This window comes from Artibeus jamaicensis, unplaced genomic scaffold (assembly GCF_021234435.1).
Source record: "Artibeus jamaicensis isolate MK-2021 breed Jamaican fruit bat unplaced genomic scaffold, CSHL_Jam_final contig_384, whole genome shotgun sequence".
NCBI lineage: Eukaryota > Metazoa > Chordata > Mammalia > Chiroptera > Phyllostomidae > Artibeus > Artibeus jamaicensis.
In genome coordinates this window covers 414,022-436,414 of record NW_026521810.1, presented here as the reverse complement: position 1 = coordinate 436,414, position 22,393 = coordinate 414,022, and the positions used below count along the sequence as shown (strand labels likewise).

The following is a 22,393-nucleotide window of genomic DNA, read 5'->3' as shown; positions in this document are numbered from 1 at the left end:
AAAGATAAATGCCTCAGGTCCGCCATCCTGCAGCTGTGGAGTACCAGTGGTCTTTCCCACTCTCTCCTCCTGGGCTCAGGATGTTGTGCCATCCCAAGAGGCCTCCCAGCAAGGGCGGAGGAGGAGCCAGTGCCCCGGAGCCCTTCGCTGCCTGGTGGGGAGGGGAGGAGGACCTGGCTGGCAGCAGGGATTGGATTCCCTCCCTTGTTCCGGAACTGTGCACTGGAGAGGCCAGGACTCCGACACCAGGGAGGCCTCACGGAGCGGGCGCCGGCGGGAGCGGCCTGGGGCAGACTGGGAGGGGGCTAGGGCGGGCCTGTGGGCGGTGTCTTGGTGGGGCTGCGTGGGGCGGGCTGAGCTGGAAAAGCTGCGCAGAGCTAGCTTCTCCAGCGGTGCTCTCCGGGCGCTAGGCAGGCAGCGATTGCTGCTACCTCTTCCCGAGTAGGGTCGGCCTTCCGCGGCCATCGGTCTGGCAATGTAAGCCGGGGCACACGGCGCGGCCAGACCGCTGCCATGTGGCTCAAGCCCGAGGAGGTGCTGCTGAAAAACGCTCTGAAGCTGTGGGTGACTCAGAAGAGCAGCTGCTACTTTATCCTGCAGCGGCGCCGGGGGCACGGTGGGGGTGGCGGCCGCCTCACCGGTAAGCAGCGCGCGGGGGCGAGGGACGGGCACCACGGCCGGGCCCTAGACCTCCGTCCTCGCGGGACAGAATCGCAGGTGGCGATTTCACGGGAGAGCCTGGGTCGGGGCGGCCCTGCTCGGGCTTGTTTTCCTTTTTGTGCATTTCTCGTGCAAGCCCCTTTGAGGTTGTGTCAAAAGGACTTGTGGGTTCGTGCATTTTTCCAGGCGAGGTAGGGGCCCTCAGTGCCTGACCCAGTGGCCTCTAGGAGGTCAGACTTGGCTCAGGAATCCGAGGAGAAACGCTGGCTGGAGCGTGACCGGAGGGAGCGAGGGCCGTCGGGGAGGAGCTGTGGGAGGCACTTTTGGCCTGCACTGACTCCCGACACCTGGACGCACCCGAGGCTGCAGGTGGTGTCGTTGCTGGGATTTTCCGCTAGCCCACGGATGGGCGCAGCTTGGGAGTCCCTGGCATTCCGGAACTGTGGGTAGGACCGGAACAGGTGGAGTGGGGTCTCCACTCCCGGGGGCGTGGGTAGCCGAGGCTGTGCAAATCCCAAGCTCATGGTCTTAGCATAATTGAACACGTATGTTCCATACACCCTTCATTTTCTTCCAAGGAATGATAGGACAAAACTCAAGCCTGTAAAATTTATGAAAAACAAAGTATTTCCCCCCTAAAGGTTAACCACTCTCATTGAAAATCAAGCATTTGGAAAAATGTTTAAATTTTTTTAAATTTAATTTATTGGGGTGACATTGTTTAATAAAATTATATAGGTCTCAAGCATACAATTCTGTAATACATCACCTGTATATTATATTGTGTATTCATCACCCAAAATCAAGTCTCCTTCAGTCACCATTTGTTCCCCTCATGTTCTCTTCTGCCTCATGCTCTTTCCCTCTGGTAATCACCATACTGTTCTCTGTGTTATATTTGGGGAAATTGAGGCCAGCCTGCATTAGCTGGAACACCTGTTTAAACGGTCCAGTGGAGTTCTGAACTGTGTGGCTCAGTTAGTTGGGCCTTGCAAATGGGTTCATTCCTAGTCAAGGCACATGCTTGGGTTTTGGGTTCAGTCTGCAGTCCTGAACCCAAAGTCCAGGTGGGTAGGCCTGATGGATTGATGTGTCTCTTTCACATTGATATTTCTCTGCCTCTCTTCCTCCCTTTCCTCTCTCTCTAAAAATAAACAGAGAAAGAAAGAGAGAGAGAGAAAGAAAAGGAAAGGAAGGAAGGAAGGAAGGAAGGAAGGAAGGAAGGAAGGAAGGAAGGAAGGAAGGAAGGAAGGAAGGAAGGAAGAAAAAGAAAGAAAAGCCAATGGAGGATTTTCTTGCCATCACAGCCTTCCTTATACAGAGGAGGACACCAGTGCTAGAGATTGAGGTCAAGGGACCAAGGGCGTTTCCTTGGGCTCATTGTTGGTGATTTTGTTACCCTCTTTTTCAGGGAGAGGCTCTCCTTCTAAATAAAGTCTGGGGAAATGTGATCAGATCAGTTAGTTGGCTCTGAACCTGCAGGACCAAGTGCAAGTTACCCTTTTGTACTTTAGACTCAGGAAGGGAAAGCAGGCAGAAGGATTCCTTAAGCAGGGCAGATGTCATGAATCTCCAGCAATGGGTAGGAGTTGATCTGATTCTGGTTGGGAGAGTGGTGGCTCTGGATGGGAGAGTGGTGGCTCTGGATGGGAGAGTGGTGGCATAGTTGAGGTAATTGGATGAAAGGTGTAGCAGGGTGATCTGTTGTTACGGTCTGCAGTGGGGATAATTTGGGCAGCTGGTGGGTGTGCTCTGGGAGCTGTTTTAAGCTCTGAGAGAGGCAGTTAGAGGCAGGAGGCCCTAGGGGCCTTGTTGGGAACAGCACATTAGCACTTAGTGCCTTGAGCTCTTAGAAAATGGAGGTTGGTGACACCTTGCGAGGCCCATCAGAGGCAAAGGGCCAGATGAGGGGTTTGTACCCTCACCCCACAATAGTATATCTTAATTTTGGGTGCATTAAGTGCAGTACCTGGCCTATAAATGGTGTCCTTTTCATAGAGGGTGACGACAGGGCTTGAAGATTTGTAAAATGGGAAAACAGAAGGAATGTTTGTCTAGTAAGTACTTTCATTCACTTAGTTCACCATACACTGACTGTGGGATGCTCGCACAGCTGCTTTGGAATAAAGGACGTCAGGTTATTTATCTAGCAGGAGAGAGATCCAGGCAGGAAGGGCAGAGCCTCAGATCAGATGCCTGATTGAGATTCAGGCCAGCTTTTCATCAGAAGAGTTTGCTTTGTTGTGCAGAGTCTGTCTGTGAGGAACTCAAAATGAGGGTCCCCCTCATAGTGCATTCCAAAATCAATCAGGTCTCATGTTGTCACTGCTACTTTTCTTTATTAGAACCTCCTGTTGACTGTAAAAGGATGACAGCTCCTGGGCAGCTGGGCAGCATTTAGCCCGGAAGCAAGTAACATGGCTGTGCAGATTGTGACTCTGAGTTACCACATCCCCTGATCCTAATGGGGTCACTTATGAATGTTGTGAAATCAAAACTGATGTGGCACAGGGAGCAGCTCCATGTAGGTGGTGGTTTTCAGAAACCTTAGAATTATAATTTGGCAGATTTTCAGCAATTTATTTTAAAGGTTTAAAACTTAGACTGAGTTTATCTATGAATATACTGGACACTTAACATGATGCACGTTCTGACCAGTTCTAGGTTTTTCTTTGGAGAGAAGCAAGTAGAGATGATTAAGAGGGGTTGGAAATAAAATGTAAGGGAGCAGTATTGAAGAAATATCACCTTTCTTTTATTGCAATGCTGAATTTGTAATTAGGTAGAAACAGCTTAGACATATGAGATCATTAGCATTTAAAGTATTCTAACGAGTTTAAAAATTGTCCACCCTCAGAAATAGAAGGTTTTGTTTCACTGAGGATTATAATTGCTTTTTGTATTTAAACACACACTCATTTCCTATACACATCTCTAGTTTTTTTTATAACTTTCTCACGTTTTTTCGTGTATAGTATATTTATTTTGTTCATTGTTTCTCCCAATTAATTTTACCAATGACAATGCCTAACATACAGTATATTGTTAGTAGACATTTGGTAGATGAATACATACATGAGTGACAGATCCCACTTAAAAAAAATGTTAGGTGGGAGTGGAGGCCCAGCTTTTCTGTGTGAGGCTGAGCAAACTGCATAGAACAGGAAAATCCCCTCTCTTTTCTATTTCCTGTTTATCTGGCAGTCTGACTGTGTGGGAAGTTGGAGGGAGTGGATGGGAAACAGAGACCCCCTCCTCTTGTCTTTTTCTGTAGCTTCTTCCTTTGTGCAGGAAGGATCATGGCACCAATTTATCAGGTAGCCTTGTTACTACCCCCTAGGACCTGTCTGGAGAAGGAAAATCTTGGGCTCAGAGGCAGTGGTGGGAGGCAGCCACCTTTTCCTCCAGTTAGACTACGGTGTGGCTGAATACAGTATTATCAGATGTTCCCAACGCTCCCTTGACAGAAGTGATTTTGCTGCTCTGGTAGTTCACTTGGATATGTCTGCAGCCGATGGGAATATTTCTTATAATAGTTCAGTCTTGTCTGGGAGAACAAAGGGGAATGCATGACATTAGTGCCATCTCCCCCAGTGTTCTCTGAAGCTCTAAAAATGAGCAGCATAAACTTCAAAGACTATCACCACCCAGATGTGGGTAGTGGAGGCTAGCCATTTCAGCCTTACTGGGGGACTCTTTAGGAAGAGCTGCAAATCATTGGGAAGCTTGAAGCTTTTAAAGAATTCATTTACTATCCATGAAGGGATAGGATTTTATGATCTTCACTCCACATTCTGGCAGCATTAGATAAAGGAGGAATCCATTTAAAGTATAAATGGTAAATCTGATAATATTTTTAGTTTGGTAATCTGATAATATTTTCCATCTATTTTTAAAGATTTGAATTAACTGTATGAAAATCATCCTTGCTCATATTTGAACAGCTTCTTGGGTGTTGTGTGAGCTGTCCCTCACCATTTCTCAGGTTGCTTTTTCACCCCTGCTCTTTAGCACAGACTGTCTAGTGTGTCAGGTACTTTTCTCTCCTAGGACCTTTACCAGCTGCCCACTCTGTCTGGGGTGCCATCACCTACCCCTAAGCCTCTCTGCTGTTCTCCACTTTTTCTCTGTAGCACTCATCATTTTTGTCACTTTGTGGCTATATCTCTTTTGAGCAAACCAGCACATGAGCTCCAGAAGGAAGGTCCGAAGTCTGTGTTCTTCACCATTGTGCCTCCAGTGCTGGAACAGTTTCTGTCACTGGAGCACTCTTGATAAATGTGACTACATGGATGTCTAAGTAAAATAGATAGATGTGAGCCTTTGAGGTTGGGAAATATTTTGCATTGTCTTGGAAATGGAAATTATGCAGAAAACAGGAACAAATAATACAGAGTGTTGCTGTTTCTCACTCCTGTCCCTGTGTGCTTGTAAGCACTGATGGTAGTTTGTCAGCTGTACAAGCCCAGCTGTTAGAACCACCCCTTTGGTAACCTTTATGTAAATGACCTATACAATCTTGAAGGATTTCCCCACTACATCACCAGGAGGTTAACACAGCTCTGTGAATCTGAGTCATTAATATTATTGAACATTTGGTGGGTCTGTTTTTCCACCAAATATTATTGTTTGCTTTCCTTTTTTACTAAACAAAAAAAAGGAAAGAAAAATAAAAAACAAAATAAATGGCTCCTAAAAAGATCTTAGGAAAAGGTACTGTATTTGGTGATTGGTTTTATTCTGAACAGTTATTAATAGGTAATGGACATTGAAATATAATATACAGGATGATAGTTTTTCTGAAAGTTTTAAATATGAAATATTTTATGTGCAAAGGGGTGTATCATGTAAATGTGAACAATAAGTAATAAAATGAACATCATATATCCACCACATGTTACAAAAACTAGAATATTTCCAATGCCTGAGACAACTCTTGTGTGTTTGTGTTTTCCTGATTACAGTCCCCTCCATCCCTTGTGGGCACTACTATCCTGAATTAGGTATTAATATTCCCTTGCTTTTATTTGTAGTTTTAACATAATTATCATATGTACCCCTAAAATACATTGTTTAGTTTTTTTAAGTATATTTTATTGATTGTGCTATTACAGTTGTCCCAATTTTTTTCTCTGCTTTATCCCCCTTCCACCTTGTACCCCATCCCACCAGCACCTCCCCTCCCCATCTTTGTTCATGTCCATGGGTTGTACATATAATTTCTTTGGCTTTTATATTTCCTGTGCTATTTTTAACCTCCTTCTGCCTATTTTATGCCTAACAATTATGCTTCTTCTTCCCTGTACCTTTTTTTCCTCATTCTCCCCCCCCCCCCATTGATAATCCTCCATGGGATCTCCATTTCTGTGATTCTGTTCCTTTTCTAGTTGTTTGCTTAGGTTTGTTTTTTTAGGTTCAGTTGATAGTTGTTGATAGTTGTGAGTTTGTTGTCATTTTACTGTTCATAGTTTTTAATCTTCTTTTTCTTAGATAAGTCCCTTTAATATTTACCTTATGTGGGAAGCACTTTATCTGCCCTTCCATTCTAAATGATAGCTTTGCTGGATAGGTCTTTGTCTTTCATGACTTTGAAAAGTTCTTTCCAGCCCCTTCTTGCCTGTAAGGTTTTTTTTGAGAAATCAGCTGATCATCTTATGGGAAGTTCTTTGTAGGTAACTATCTCCTTTTCTCTTGCTGTTTTTTTAAAAAAAATTTTATTTACTTACCTTTAGAGGGGAAGGGAAGGAGAGAGGGAGAGAAATATCAATGTATGGTTGCCTCTTGTGTGTCCCCTGCTGGGAACTGGCCTGCAACCCAGTCATGTGCCCTGACTGGGAATTGAACTGCGGTTGTTTGGTTCATGGGCCCGTGCTCAATGCACTGAGCTACACCAGCCAGGGCTTACTTTTCCTCTTCTTATGGCATCCCTATGATTCAGATGTTAGAGCTGTTAAAGTTGTCCCAGAGGTTCCTAAGCCTGTCCTCATTTTTTTGAATTCTATTTTCTTCATTCTCTTCTAGATGGGTGTTTATTTCTAACTTGGGTTCCAAATTGTTGGTTCGAGTCCTGATTTCCTTCCCTTCGTTGTTGGTTCCCTTTGCTTTATTTCACTTTGGGTAGCTTTCATTTTTTTCCTTCATTTTGTGACTGAGCTCAATCAATTCTGTAGTCATCTTGATTACCAGTGTTTTGAACTCTGCATCAGATAGATTGTCTGTGTCCTCATTGCTTAGCTCTATTTCTGGAGTTTTGATCTGTTATTTCATTTAGGCCATATTTCTTTGTCTCTGTGCACCTTATGTTGTAAGGGGCAGAGTCTTAGGTATTCCCTGGGATGGGTCAACCCTCTTTGCTGTGTTGTAGTGCTGTCTGTGGGGGAGGGGCCCGAGAGGGAAAAATGCTGCTGGCTTGCTCTGCTCCAGCCCCACTTTTCAACAAACTCTCCTGAGAGACTGGGAGTTTCCCTGGCTTTCAAAACCCCCACAGGATTCCATAGCTAGAGGTTTTGAGTCCTCAGTTTCCCAGTCAGCCAGTTCCTCCTTACCCTTGTGGTCTGCCACCTTGCTGCAGGTCCTCTCTGCCTAGATGTTGGTCTCTGCCGCTCCTACCAGTCTGGATGAATGTTTCTTTAACTCCTTGGTTGTTAGAGTTCCATGCAGTTTGGTTTTCTGGCAGTTCTGATGTTTTATTGTTTTTAAATTGGTTGTTATCCTTTTGTTTTTGCAAGGAAGTGAAGCATTTCTACTTACATCTCCATCTTGGTGGGAACTCCTCCATTGTTTAGTTTTGCATGCCTTTATAATTTTATACAACATGAGTTGTACTTTGTATTTTTCTGAAGCTTGTTTTTCCACTACTTCTTTTATAATTTACATATATATATGTGTATTTATATACAGTTGTGCTTTGGTATCTATGGGGTATTCATCTTCTGTGGATAACAAAATTCACAGATGCTCAAGTGCTTCATATAAACTAATGTAGTATTTGCATATAACCTAGTCACATTCTCCTATATACTTCTCTTCTTTACTTTATTTTTATTGTTGACCCTACTACAAATGCCCCCTTTTGCCCTCCCTGCCCCCCTGCTTTACCCCTCGACACTAAGCCCCTGCTCCCCCCCACCCCTTTTCTTCTGTCCATCACTACACTATTGTCCATGTCTATTTCTAATGCATATATGTTCTTTGGCTAATCCCTTCACCTTCTTTCTTTCAGTCCCCCAAACCCCCATCCCATCTGACAGCTGTCAGTCTGTTCCATATATCTATGCCTCAGTGTCTGTTTTATCAGTTTATTTTGTTCATTAGATTCCACATACAAGTAAGATCAGATATTTTGTTTCTTTTGCTGTGCAAAAGCCTTTTAGTTTGATGTAGTGCCATTTGTTTATTTTTTCCTTTGTTTCCCTTACCTGAGGAGGTATATTGGCAAAAATATGGCTACATGAGGTGTCTGAGATTTTATTGCCTATATTTTCTTGTAGGATTTTTATGGATTGATGACTTACATTTAAGCCTTTTACCAATTTTGAATTTATTCTTGTGTATGGTGTAGGTTGGTAGTCTAGTTTCATTATTTCCCATATACCTGTCCAATTTTTCCCAACACCATTTATTGAAGAGACTGTCTTTACTCCATAGTATTCTCTTGCCTCCTTTGTCAAATGTTAATTGACCATAACGGCATGGATTTATTTCTGGGCTCTCTGTTCTGTTCCATTGATCTATATGCCAGGCTGTTTTGATTACAATGGCCTTGTAGTGTAGTTTGATATCTGGTATTGTGAATCCTCCAAATTAGTTCTTTTTTCTCCAGATTGCTGAGGCTATTTGGGGTCCTTTTGGTTTCAAATACATTTTTGAAATATTTGTTTTAGATCTGCAAAATATACTGTTGGTATTTTGACAGGAATTGCATTGAATCTGTGGATTCCTTTTCCTATGCAATCCATGGGTAGTATGGACATTTTAATTATTCCAATTCTTCCAATCTAAGAACAGGGATATACTTCCACTTATTTGTACCTTCTACAGTTTCTTCTGTGTTCTGTAGTTTCTGAGTACAGGTCTTTTATGTACTTGATTAAATTTATTCCCAGGTATCTTACTATTTTTTGTGCAATAATAAATAGGATTGTTTTCTTAATTTCTTTTTCTGATAGTTCATTGTTGGTATATAAGAATGCCTCTGATTTCTGAATATTAATTTTGTGTATTGCTACTTTGCCAAATTCATTTATTAGATCTAGTAGTGTGGGGTTTTTTTGGTCAATTCTTTAGGGTTTTTTATGTACAATATCATGTCATCTGCAAATAATGGCAGTTTTACTTCCTCCTTTCCAGTTTGGATGCCTTTTATTTCTTCCTGTATGATCACTGTGGCTAGGACTTCCAATACAGTCTTGAATAAGAGTGGCGAAAGTGGACATCCTTGTCTTGTCCCTGATCTTAAGGTAAGCGCTTTTAGTTTTTGCCCATTGAGTATAATGTTGGCAGTAGCTTTTTCATATATGGCCTTTATTATGTTGAGTTATGATCCTTCTATTTCCACTTTGCTGAGAGGTTTTTTCATAAATGGTTACTGGATTTTATCAAAGGGTTAATCTGTATCTATTGATATGATCATGTGATTTTTATCTGTCATTTTGTTTATATGATAAATCACATTTATAGATTTGTGAATGTTGTGCCAACCTTGCATTCCCAGAATAAATTGCACTTGATCATGACATATGATATTTTTAATGTATTGCTATATTCAGCATGCTAATATTTTGCTGAGAATTTTAGTGTCTATGTTCATCAGAGACATTGGCCTATAATTTTTTTCTTTATAGTGTCTTCATCTGGTTTTGGGATTAGGATAATACTGGCCATGTGAAAACAGCTTGGAAACCTTCCTTTCTCTTGAATTGTTTGGAATAGTTTGCATAGGATCAGTATTAGTTCATCATTGAATGTTTGGTAAAAATTGCCTGTGAAACCATCTAGTGTAGGACTTTTCTTTGGGACTCTCCGAGCTTCCTGGATTTTCTGGAAGTCTATTTCCTTTGCCAGATTGGGGAAATTCTACTTTGTTATTTGTTCAAATAAGTTTTCCACTCATGGCTGTTCCTCTTCCCCTTCTGGTACCCCTATAATTCTGATGTTGGAACGTTTAAAGATGTCCTGAAGGTTCCTAAGTATCTCCTCATTTTTTTCTTCCTTCTGGTCCACTCCCTTGATTTGATTCCCAGTTTCCTTTCCATTACTATTGATTTCCTGTGCATTGGACCCAAGAAGAAACACACCAAGGCACATCATAATTACATTACCCAAGATTAAAATGAAGGAGAGAATTCTAGAAGCAGCAAGAGATAAGGGGACAGTCACCTACAAAGGAGTTCCCATCAGACTGTCAGCCGGTTTCTCAAAACAGACCCTACAGGCAAGAAGGGGCTGGAAAGAAGTATTCCAACTCATGAAATCCAGAGACCTACATCCAAGATTTATCTATCCAGCAAAGCTTTCATTTAGAATGGAAGGGCAGATAAAGTGCTTCTCAGATTAGATCAAATTCAAGGAGTTCATCATCACCAAGCCTCTATTATATGAAATGTTAAAGGGACTTACCTAAGAAAAAGAAGATAAAAAAGATGAACAGTAAAAGGACAGCAAACTCACAGTTAGTAACAACCACACCTAAAACAAAAGCAAACTAAGAGGACAGCTAGATCAGGAGCAGAACCATAGAAATGAAGATCACATGGAGGGTTAGCAACAGGGGAGTGGGAGAAGGAGAAAGGGGGAGAAGGTACAGAAAATAAGTATCATAGACAGTAGGTAGAAAATAGATAGGGGGGAGGGCAAGAATAGGATGGGAAATATAGAATCTAAAGAACTTGAGACAGGTGGTCATAAACTAAAGGGGGGGAATGGTGGGGGAGGGGTTGTGCAGGGTGGAGGGGAATGAAGGGGGAAATAGAACAACTGTAATGGCATAATCAATAAAATATATTTAAAAAAACCATCTAGTGTAGGACTTTTGTTTCTTGTTAGTGTTTTTTTAGGTTTTTAAATTTTATTTTATTTTATTTATTTAGTGTTTTATTGTTGTTCATTATAGTTTTCTGCCTCCCCCCACCCTTCCCCACCATCCCAGCTCTCCCCACCTCCTTCCCCTGTTTCCACTACCCTTGTATTATCTATGTGTAAACCCTTTCCCCCATTATTCCCTTTTCCCACCTGCTAATTCCCCCTCTCCCCTCTGGTTACTGTCAGCTTGTTCTCTATTTTAGTGTCTTTCATTATATTTTGCTTGCTTGTTGGTTTCGTTGATTAGGTTCCAGTTAAAGATGAGGTCACATAGTATTTGTTCACCGCCTGGCTTATTACTTAGCATAATGCTCTTCAGTTCCATCCACCCTGTGGCAAAGGGTAGGAGCTCCTTCTTTCTTTCTGCTGTGTAGAATTCTGCTGTGTAAATGTACCATACTTTTTTGATTCATTCATTTACTGATGGGTGCTTAGGTTGCTTCCGGCACTTGACTATTGTAAATTGTGGTGCTATGAACATTGGGGTGCATAGGTTCTTTTGAATTGGTGTTTCAGGGTTCTTAGGATATGATCCTAGCAATGGAATTGCCAGATAAAAAGAGAGATCCATTTTTAGTTTTCTGAGGAAATTCTATACTGTTTTCCATAGTGGCTGTACCAGTGTGCATTCCTACCAACAGTGCACTAGGGTTCCCTTTTCTCCACAATGTCTCCAACACTTTTTTGTTGCTTTGTTTATGATGTCATTCTCAACAGTGTGAAATGGTATCTCATTGTGGTTTTAATTTGCATCTCTCTGATGGCTAGTGATATTGAGCATCTTTTCATATGTCTTTGGACCCTCTGTATGTCCTCCTTGGGGAAGTGTGTGTTGAAGTCCTTTGCCCATTTTTAATTGGGTTGCTTCTTTTCTTAGAGTGGAGTTGTGTGAGTTCTTCATGTATTTTGAAAATCAATCCCTTGTCTGAGGTATCATTGGCAAATATGTTTTCCAGTGGGGTTGGGTCCCTTTTCATTTTAATGCTGTTTTCTTTAGTTGTGCAAAAGCTTTTTATTTTAATGAGATCCTATTTGTTTATTCTTTCCTTTATGTCCCTTACTCTAGAGAACATATCAGTGAAAATATTACTGTGTGGAATAGCTGAGATTTTCTTGCCTATATTCTCCTCTAGGACTTTAATGTTGTCACAACTTATATTTAAATCTTTCATCCACTTTGAATTTATTTTTGTGTATGGTGTAACTTGGTGATCGATCATTATTTGCATGTAGCTGTCCAGATCTCCCAACACCATTTGTTGAAGAGACAATTTTTTTCTCCATTTCATGCTGCTGGCCCCTTTGTCAGATATTAATTGACCGTAGAGACTTGAGTTTATTTCTGGGTTCTCCATTCTGTTCCACTGGTCCATGTGTCTGTTCTTATGCAGTACCAGTCTGTTTTGATTACAGTGGCCTTGTAATACATTTTAATATCAGGTATTGTGATCCCTCCTACTTTGTTAGAGATTAATTATGGTTCTATATAAATGGTTCTTTTATAGAACCATATGGTTCTATATAGTTCTTTGTTAGGGGTCAATTATGGTTCTATATAAATTTTGGAAGTGTTTGTTCTATGTCTGTGAAATTTGTCATTGGTACTTTAATAGGTATTGCATTGAATCTGTAAATTGCTTTGGGTAGTGGGACATTTTGATGATGTTAATTTGTTCAGTCCATGAACACAGTATATGTTTTCATTTGTTTGTGTCTTCCTTAATTTCTTTCTTCATTGTTGTGTAGTTTTCTGAGTACAGGTCTTTTACTTCCTTGTTAGGTTTATTCTTAGGTATATTATTTTTTTGTTGGTATATCAAGTGGGATTTTTTTCCTGATTTCTGTGTCTGATATTTCGTTGTTGGTATACAAAAATACCTTTGATTTCTGAATCTTGACTTTGTATCTCACTGTTTTGCCAAATTCATTTATTAGGTCAAACAGTTTTTTGGTGGAGTCTATAGGATTTTCAATGTACATTATCATGTCATCTGCAAACAATGACAGTTTTGTTTTCTCTTTTCCAATTTGGATGCCTTTTATTTCTTTTTCTTGTCTGATTGCTGTGGCTAGGACTTTGAATACTATGTTGCATGGAAGTGATGAAAGTGAACAACCTTGTCTTATTCCTGATCTTAATTGGAAAGCTCTAAGTTTTTGCTCACTGTGTATGATGTTGGCGTAGGTCTCTCATATATGGGCTTTATTATGTTAAGGTATGCTCCCTCTACTCCTACTTTGCTGAGTGTTTTTATCACAAGTGGGTGTTGTGCCTTATCAAATGCTTTTCCCTTATCTATTGATAAAATTATGTGGTTTTTGTTTTTTGTTTATTTTGTGTGATGTATTACATATATTGATTTGCGAATATTGTACCATCCTTGCATCCCTGAGCTGAATGCCACTTGATTATGGTGTATGATCTTTTTAATGTATTGCTGGGTGTGGTTTGCCAATATTTTGTTGAGGATTTCAGAGTCTATGTTCATCAGCCACATTGGCCTGACGTTTTCTTTATTGTGTCTTTATCTGATTTTGTGATTATGATGATGCTGGCTTCATAAAAAGAGTTTGGGAGTCTTCCATGTTCTTGGATTTTTTTGGAGTAGGCTATGAAGGAGAGGTGTTAGCTCTTCCTAAAATGCTTTTATCTCCTGTGATACCATCTGTTCCAGGGTTCTGTGTGTTGGGAGTTTTTTGATTCCTGCTTCAATTTCGTTAGCTGTTGTTGGTCTTTGCAGGCTTTCTGCTTCTTCTTCATTGAATTTTGGAAGATTAGATTTTTCTAGAAATTTGTCCATTTCACCTAGGTTTTCCAGTTTTTTGGCATATAGTTCTTTGTAGCATTTTCTGACAGTCCTTTGTATTTCTGTTTTATCAGTTGTGATGTCTCTTGTTTCATTTCTAATTGTGTGTATTTGGGTTCTTTCTCTTTTTTTCTTGAGTCTCCTTAAAGGCTTGTCGATTTTGTTTGTCTTTTTAAAGAACCAGTTCCTGGATTCATTAATCCTTAGAATTGTGCTTTTAGTCTCTATGTCATTTAATTCTCCTCTGATCTTGGTTGTTTCCTTCCTTCTACTTGCTCTGGGCTATCTTTGTTGTTGTTTCTCGAGTTCTTGTAGGCATAGGGTTAGGTTGTTTATTTGAAATGTTTCTATCTTTTTTAGGTAGGCCCGTATCACTATGAACTTTTCCTCTCAGGACTACCTTTTCTGTATCCCATAAGTTTTGGGTTGTTGTGAGTTCATTTTCGTTTGTTCCCAGAAACTTTTTGATTTCTTCCTTGACCCATTCATTGTTTAATAGCATGTTCAATTTCCATGAGTTTGAGTTTTTTTGAGTTTTTTCCTTGAGGTTGTTTTCCAGTTTTAGTCCCTTGTGGTCAGAGAAAATGCTTGATATGATTTCAGTTTTTTTTTTGCATTTGTCGAGGTTTCTTTTGTGTCCTATCATGTGGTTGTCTTTGAAAATGTTCAATGTGTACTTGAAAAGAATGTGTATTCTGCTTCTTTTGGATGAAAGGCTCTATATATATCATTTAAGTTCATTTGATCTAGGACATTGTTCAGTGCCACAATATCTTTGTTGATACTTCTTTGGAAGATCTATTCATTTTTGACAGCGGGGTGTTAAAATCCCCTGCTATAATTGTGTTGCTGTCAATATCTTTCTTGAAGTCCTCTAAGATTTTCTTTATGTATTTGGGTGCTCCTATGTTGGGTACATATATATTTACAATGTTTATGTCTTCTTGGTGGATTTGTTGTTTTGAGTATTATGAAGTGACCTTCTGGGTCTCTTCTTATGGTTTTTTTTTTTTTGAAGTCTATTTTGTCTAATATATGAATATTTCTACCTCAGCTTTTTTCCCTTTTCTTTTTTTGGAATATTTGTTTCCAGCCTTTTACTTTAAGTCTGTGTAGGTGTTTTGTTCTGAGGTGGGTCTCTTTTAGGCAGCATATTTGTGGGTCATGCTTTCTTATCCATTCATGTATTTTATATCTTTTTATTGGGTGCATTTAATCCATTTATGTTTAAGATTATTATTAATAGGTACTTATTCATTGCCATTTTTTTGTACCTGTGTTCCTCTCTCTCACTGTTTTCCTTCCTTTTCTTAAAGCAGTCTCTATAGCATCTCTTGCAGAGCTGGTATATTGGAGGTGTATTCTTTAAGACTTCTTTTGGTTTAGAAGGTCTTTATTTGGCCTTCTATTTTGTTTTTTTATATTTATTTATTTATTTAAAATATTTTATTGATTATGCCATTACAGTTGTCCCATTTCCCCCCCTTCATTCCCCTCCACCCTGCACACCCCCTCCCACCACATTCTCCCCTTTAGTTCATGTTTGTATGTCACAAGTTCTTTGGCTTCTATATCTCCCATACTATTTTTGCCCTCCCCCTGTCTATTTTCTACCTACCATCTGTGCTGCTTATTCTCTGTAACTTCTCCCCTCTTCTCCTCCTATCACTCCCCTATTGCTAACCCTCCATGTGATCTCCATTTCTGTGGCTCCACTCCTGATCTAGCTGTCCTCTTAGTTTGCTTTAGTTTTAGGTGTGGTTGTTAATAACTGTGAGTTTTGCTGTCCTTTCACTGCTCACTTTTTAATCTTTTTCTTAGGTAAGTCCATTTAATATTTCATATAATAAGGGCTTGGTGATGGTGAACTCCTTGAATTTGACTTTATCTGAGAAGCACTTTATCTGCCCTTCCATTCTAAATGAAAGCTTTGCTGGATAGATCAATCTTAAATGTAGGTCTTTGGATTTCATGACTTGGAATACTTCTTTCCAGCCCTTTCTTGCCTGTAAAGTCTGTTTTGAAAAACCAGCTGACAGTCTGATGGGAACTCCTTTGTAAGTGACCATCCCCTTATCTCTTGCTGCTTCTACAATTCTATCCTTAATTTTAATTTTGGCTAATGTAATTATGATATGTCTTGGTATGTTCCTCCTTGGGTCCACCTTCTGTGGGACTCTCTGAGCTTCCTGGACTTCCTCGGAGTCCATTTCCTTTGCCAGATTGGGGAAATTCTCCTTTATTGTTTATTCAAATAAGTTTTCCACTTGTTGCTGTTCCTCTTCTCCTTCTAGTACCTTTATAATTCGGATGTTAAAGATGTCCTGGAGGTTCCTAAGCCTCTCCTCATTTTTTTGAATTCATGTTTCTTCATTATTTTCTGTTTGGTTGTTTCTTCATTCCTTCTTCTCCACTCCATTGATTTGAGTTGCAGTGTTCTTTCCATCACTGTTGGTTTCTGTGCATTTTGCTTCATTTCACTTAGTGTAGCCTTCATTTTTTCATCTAATTTGCAACTAAAATCAACCAGTTCTGTGGGCATCCTGATCACCAGTGTTTTGAACTGTGCATCTGATAGGTTGGCTATCTCTTTGTCACTTAGAAGTATTGGCTCTGGGGCTTTGAGCTGTTTTTCTGCTTGAGCCATAATGTTTTTGTCTGTTTGTGCCCGTTATGTATGAGGTGGGAAGACTTAGGTGTTTCCCAGGGTGGGTCAACGCATGTTGCTGGGTTGTGATGCTGTATGTGGGGGTGGGGTCAGAGAGGGAGCAGTGGTGTTGTGCTCTCTCTCGGATTTCGGTCCCTTCTGTCTCTTCCCACAAGCAAATTGGGCCCTTCTGGTGCTGGTTCCTGGGTGTGTGGGCTTGTGTATGTTCTAGGACCCTGTGGGTCTCCCCAACAAAGTCTTCTGTGAGGCTGGGTGCCTCTCCTGGCCTCTCAACCCCCGAAAGTTTTTCCAATTAATGCTTTTAGGCTTTATTTCCTGTCACTGGGCTCAGGGTTGTACGGTCTGTGTCACTGTCCATTTTTAAACTTGCCTGGTTTATCTGCCCGCGACTGTGTTTCCACAGTTAGCCAGCCACCTTGCGTGCCTCACTGGGTTTGCTTGATTTGTCTCTGCACCCAGTTCTGCCGGCCACCACGTCTTCTTACCAGGACCTCTCTGCTGGTCTCCAACTCCGCCCTTCTTTCTGGTCTGGATGAATGGTTTGTTGTTGTTGGACTTCAGTAAAGTTCAGTTTTCTGTCTGTTTTGGTTGTGTTTTTGTTTCTAAATCTTTGTTGTCCTTAAATTTGGTTGTGGGAGGAGGTACAGTGTTTCCACCTATGCCTCCATCTTGTCTGGAAGCTGGCCTTCCATTTTAACTGAGATCCTTGCTGGGTAGAGTAATCTTCATTTAAGGTCTCTGGTTTTCATTACAGGAATATTTGTTGCCATTCTTTTTGGACTTGGAACGTTTCCATTGAGAAGTCAGCGCTAGACTTATTGAGGCTGTGTAGTATGTTACTTCCTGTTTCTCCCTTGCTGCTTTTAAGATTCTCTTTTTGTTTTGGAATTTTGCCATTTTAATTATGATGTGTCTTAAAGTTTGCCTCTTGGGGTTCCTTTTGATTGGAATTCCCTGGTTTCCTGGATGTGTGTGACTTTTTCTTCCATCAAATTAGGGAAGTTTTCCAAAATTACTTTTTCAAACAGATTTTCTATCCCTTTGCTCTTCTCCTCTTTCTGGTATTCCTATTACATGGGTATTGCTATGTTTCATGTTGTCCTGTAGCTCCCTTACCACCTGTTCGTTCTTACTGAGTCTCTTTTCCTTTTCTTGCTGCATCTGGGTGTTTTTTTCTACTTTGTCCTGCAACTTGCTGATTTGATCCTCTGCTTCATCAAGTCTGCTTGTAATTCCTTGTAATTCATTTTTTATTTCCAAGATTGTATTGTTTATTTCTTCTTGTTTTTGTTTATAGTTTCTATTTATTTTTTCATTTTGATGTAGTTTTCACTCATTTCCTTGTAGTTGTCTATGAGTTCCTCAGGCATCTTCATAACCATTTTTATGAATTCTATATTTGATAGTTTGATTACCTCCATTTTGTTTACCTCTTTTAGTGGGGGGGGTCTTCCATTCCTTTTGATGGCATGTTCTTCTATTGTCTTCCTATTTTAGGTGACTCTTCGTTTGTTTCTGGCCTTCCTTATGTTTTGCTTCGTTAGCTGACTTTGTAGGGTGAACTTGTTTGGTAGGAATTCTGTGAGGTTCAATGGTTTGGTCTCTTTGATCTTCTTGTCTCTATCCTCTAGGTTTGCCCTTTCTTCTGTTTGTGTGGGTTCTCTTGTTGTACTTGGGTTTTTACCTTTTGGTGGTTCCTTTATTGGTGGTTTTTCTCCTCCAGCTGGTATACTGATGTTTGCAGCTCCCACCTATTCTTGTATGTGATCAGTGGCACGAGGTAGGCAAAATGGATTAAGACAGCAGGAAAGTATTGTATGGGATTTAAAATACCAGCAAGTAGAGAAGAGATGGGAGATTCTTTGAATAAGTATAGTGTTAACTCTGATATTTCATGCAACTAGCCAGTTTTTATAAAAGGTGAAAGAGAGGTAAGACTCTTGTTAGAGAGGGGGAGGATTGTGAGCTGAATCTAGAAAACAGAGTGCTTGTGCTAGTTTAGGTGGTGAGATTAAAGGAAAGTAAGGATGCATAGTGTGAGTGAGAATAGAGTTAACCACAATATTAATAATGGTCAGAATTAAGGTGAAGTGGGCTAAGATCATGGACGGTTGCTGTATAGTATGTACAGTTGTATGGAACAAGAACTATTTGCAATAGTACTGGGACAGCAATAATATGACAATAAGTATATGATTTGGATGACTAGAATATAAAGTACCTGATCAAGAGTTGTGTGTTATTGGAACACAGTGAAGTAAAAAAGGGAAAATTAAAATACAGTAAGGAGAGAATAAAGAAAGCAAGTCAAACAATGCAATTAAACAGAGAAATAAACAAGGAAAACTAAACATAAGGAAGAGAAATTTAAAAAATACTAATAAAATAAAGGTGGTAAAAATAATTAAAAAATAATAATATACATAAACCATAAAATGTGAGCTCTGTGGGATAGCAAAGTGACATTTGTCTCAGTTTCTCAGTTTGGGGATTAGCCTTTGCTCCCCATTTCGATGTGTGTCTGGACCCTTCATTAACTCCACATCTTACTGTTTTACTTCGGGGAAGAAAAAAAAGGAAAAAAAAGAGAGAGGAACCAAAAAGAAAAAATATATATAATAAGCCTCCTGCTGAGTTTTAACATGTTCAGTGAGTTCTGCTGGTCTTCCTAGATGCCATAGGAAGAGGGGGACTGGGCTTCACTTTTCTCCCTTCTTTTGGTTTTGAGAGGTTGGGGACTAGGTCTGGGCCACAATACTCACAGTTTCCTGGCCTCCAGCCCAGGACCTCTGTGAACTGCTAGGCTCAAATCAACCACTTAGCTGCTCACAGTGTGACACAAGATGGGCGAGGGGGGATTCGGGGCTCAGTTCCATACTAGTTGCTCAGTGTCTGGGCAGCAGATGAAGTCACCCTTGGTGCGCCCCAGCTGCTGCTGGAGAGTTTCTTACAAATTTTTGGTGTCCAAACTTCTTGTAAGCTGGGATTCCTTTGGCTGTTCACTCTGTTCCTCAAAAGATCGGTTAGGTGTTCTAGCTGGGCACAGGGAGAACTGGTCTCAGTTCCCACCTACCTCGCTGCCGTTTTCTGTCTCATGATATTCCTCATGTGCTGGCCACAAAGCTATTCTTATCCTCCCATGATGTCCTTCCTGTGGAAGTTTTCTTCAATTTGGAAAGTATGTTCAAAAGTGCTTGATTTCACCCTTTCCAAAATTGACCTTTGATCAGACAACCTTTGCTTTGTCTTGAGCATTGCCCTTTCTCCCAGCATAGCTCTTTCTCCAAAGCTCTGCCTCCAAATTGTCTTAATCCCTGGCCAGACTGCCCAGAAGATCACATGTGCCCTAATAGTTTTTTTAAATTACTGCTTCAGTTTCATTAGTTATAATACATCTATTCAGGTTTTATGATTCTTCCTAATTCAGTTTGGGAAGATTGTATGTTTTTAAGAATTTATTCATTTCTTCCAGGTTGTTCAGTTGTTGGGATGTAGATGTTCACAGTATTTTCTTACAATTCTTTTTATGTCTGTCAAATTCTTTGTATTTCTGTGATATCTTTTTATTTCTGTGTTACTTCTTTTTCGTTTCTGATTTTATTTATTTGGGCCCTTTCTCTCTCTCGTCCTCTTTTTTTGATGAGTATGGTTAAAAGTTTGTCAATCTTGTTTATCCCTTGAAAAATCAGCTCTTGATTTCCTTGGTCTTTGTATTGCTTTTTTACTCTGTATTTCATTTATATTCAGTGTGATCATTATTATTTCCTTCCTCCTACTTACTCTTTGTTTTTCTTTTTTAGAATGCTTTTATGTGTAGGGTTGGATTGTGTATTTGAGATTCTTCTTGTCTCTTGAGGTAGGCCTATAATGCTATGAACTTCCCTCTCAGGATTGCTTTGAATGTATCCCATAGATTTTGGGTTGTTGTGTTCTCATTTTTATTTGTTTCAAGGTATCTTGATTTGTTCCTTGATCTCATTGTTAACCTATTCATTGTTTAATAACGTGTTATTTAGCCTCCATGTGTTTGGACATTTTTGAGTTTTTTAATTGCAGTTGCTTTCTATTTTTGCCATGTGATCTGAGAAGATGCTTGATATTATTTCAGGCATCTTGAATTGTTAAGACTTATTTTGTGTCCTAATATGGGGACTGTCTTTGAGAGTGTTCAATGTGCACATAAGACTACATATTCTGCTGCTTTGGGATGAAATATTCTGTACATATCAATTACATCCATCTGATTCACTATGTCATTTAAAATTGCTCTTTCCTTGTTGATTTTTTGGTCCGAAAGACAGAATTCCCTACCTGTCTATATTACTGTCAATCTCTTCCTTAAAGTCTTCCAAGATTTTCCTTATTTAATTGCTCCTATATGGGGTGCAGATATGTTTATAAGAGTTATATCATCTTGTTAGAGTGATCCCTATAACATCATGTGGTGACCTTGTTTGTCTTGTGTTATGGCCTTTGTTTTGAAGTATATTTTGTCTGACATACCCTGTTTTTTTGTTTCCATTTGCATGAATATTTTTTTTCATCTCTTCATTTTCAGCCTGTGTATATGCTTTCCTCTGAGATGGGTCTTTTAGCATAAATATGGGTAATGTTTACTTATCCAATTATGTGTTTAGATTGGAACATTTAATCCATTTTCATTTATAGTTATTATTGCTAGGTACTTTTTTATTGTCATTTTTGAATACCTTTCTTCCTTTCTCTCTTTCTCTGAAAAGCAGTCTGATTTTTTGCAAAACTGGTTTGGTGGTAATGAACTTATGTATGGGTCTTTTTTTTTTGTCTGGGAAGCTTTTTATTTTGCTTTCAATTTTAAATGATAGTTTTGCTGGATAGAGTAGTCTTGCTTGCAGGTCCTTGCTTTTCATGATTTTGAATACCTCATAATAGACCATTTTGTCCTGAAGTGTTTTCTGATGGTCAGTCAGCTGACAACCTTGTGGAAACTGTCTTGTACGAACTTCTTGTCTCTTCCTTGCTGCCTTTAAGATTCTCTCTTTGTCTTTAATCTTTGGCATTTTAATTATGATGTATCTTTGTGTGGGTCTCTTTGAGTTCATCTTGGTTGGGATTTTTCTGTGCTTCCTGAACTTGTGACTTTTTCCTTCACCAGGTCAGGGAAATTTTTTAGCCATTATTTCTTCAAACACGTTCTCTATCCTTTTGTTCACTCTTTTCTCTTTCTGGTACCCCTGTGATGTGGATTTGTTGCATTTCCCAGAGGTCCATTTGACTGTACTCATTGTTTTTAATTCTCTCTTTTTTTAGATGCTCTGCTTGGGTGCTTGCTTTTATCTTGTCCTCTGAATTGCTGATTTAATCTTCTGCTTCATCTAACCTGTGGCTGATTTTTTCTAGTGCTGTATATTCCTCATTTTAGATATTGTATTTTTTTATTTCTGACTTTTTTTGTTTCTTTGTCCCCTTATTCAATACTCATCCTAGACCTACTTATTGACTTTAATAGGGAGGAGAAGAGAGGGAGAGAAACATCAATGTGAGAGAGAAAACCTACGCATGTGGTCTGGCCAGGAAACCAGCCTGTGAACTTCTGGTTTATGGGATGATGCTTCAACCCACTGAGTCACATTGGCCAATGTGGTTTTTGTGTCCTATTTACTATCTCTTTAAGTTGTTACCGAGATCATCCATTCTTCCCCTAAGATCCTTGAGCATTCTTATCACTATTGTTTTAAACTCTGCATCTGGAGCAGATGAAGAGCAAACTCTGAAGCAACCAATTCTGGTTGTGGTCATTTCATTTCATTTAACTAATTTTTTAGGATTTCCCTTGTTATTTCATTTGGGACACTTTTCTTTGTTTCCCCATTTTGTCCCTATGTCTCAGGTAGGTGTCCGTATGTCTTAACTACCTAAGTAGTTATGATGGCTTTATGATGCAGGTATCTTGATGGGCTCAGTGGTACAATCTTCCAGATCACCAGATTCCTGAGCTTTGTGTTACAGGAATGTTTATTTATGCTTCAGGAATGTTTTGTACACCTGTTGTAGTTGAGTCTTGATTGCTATTGTCCCTTTTTTTTTGGTGCAGTTAATTCTTCAAATTAGGTGACTACAAGAGTAAACTTCTATCACTATGTATAGGACATTGCCCTGGGGCTGCCCCCTGAGTCACAGTTGTTTCTAGCAGAATCTG

General features: G+C 39.8%; 1 protein-coding gene across 3 annotated transcripts in view; it reads left to right on the top strand.

Moving 5' to 3' along the window:
* The first annotated feature begins 353 nt into the window (after nucleotides 1-353).
* The window catches only part of TBC1D8 (TBC1 domain family member 8), a 157,763-nt gene continuing 135,723 nt past the window's right edge, over nucleotides 354-22,393 (top strand). For all 3 annotated transcript variants that reach the window (XM_053664683.1, XM_053664682.1, XM_053664681.1), the window contains exon 1: nucleotides 354-640. In XM_053664683.1, coding sequence (XP_053520658.1) covers nucleotides 514-640 — 127 coding nt within the window. In that variant the 5' untranslated portion in view covers nucleotides 354-513. The remainder of the gene's footprint in view (nucleotides 641-22,393) is intronic.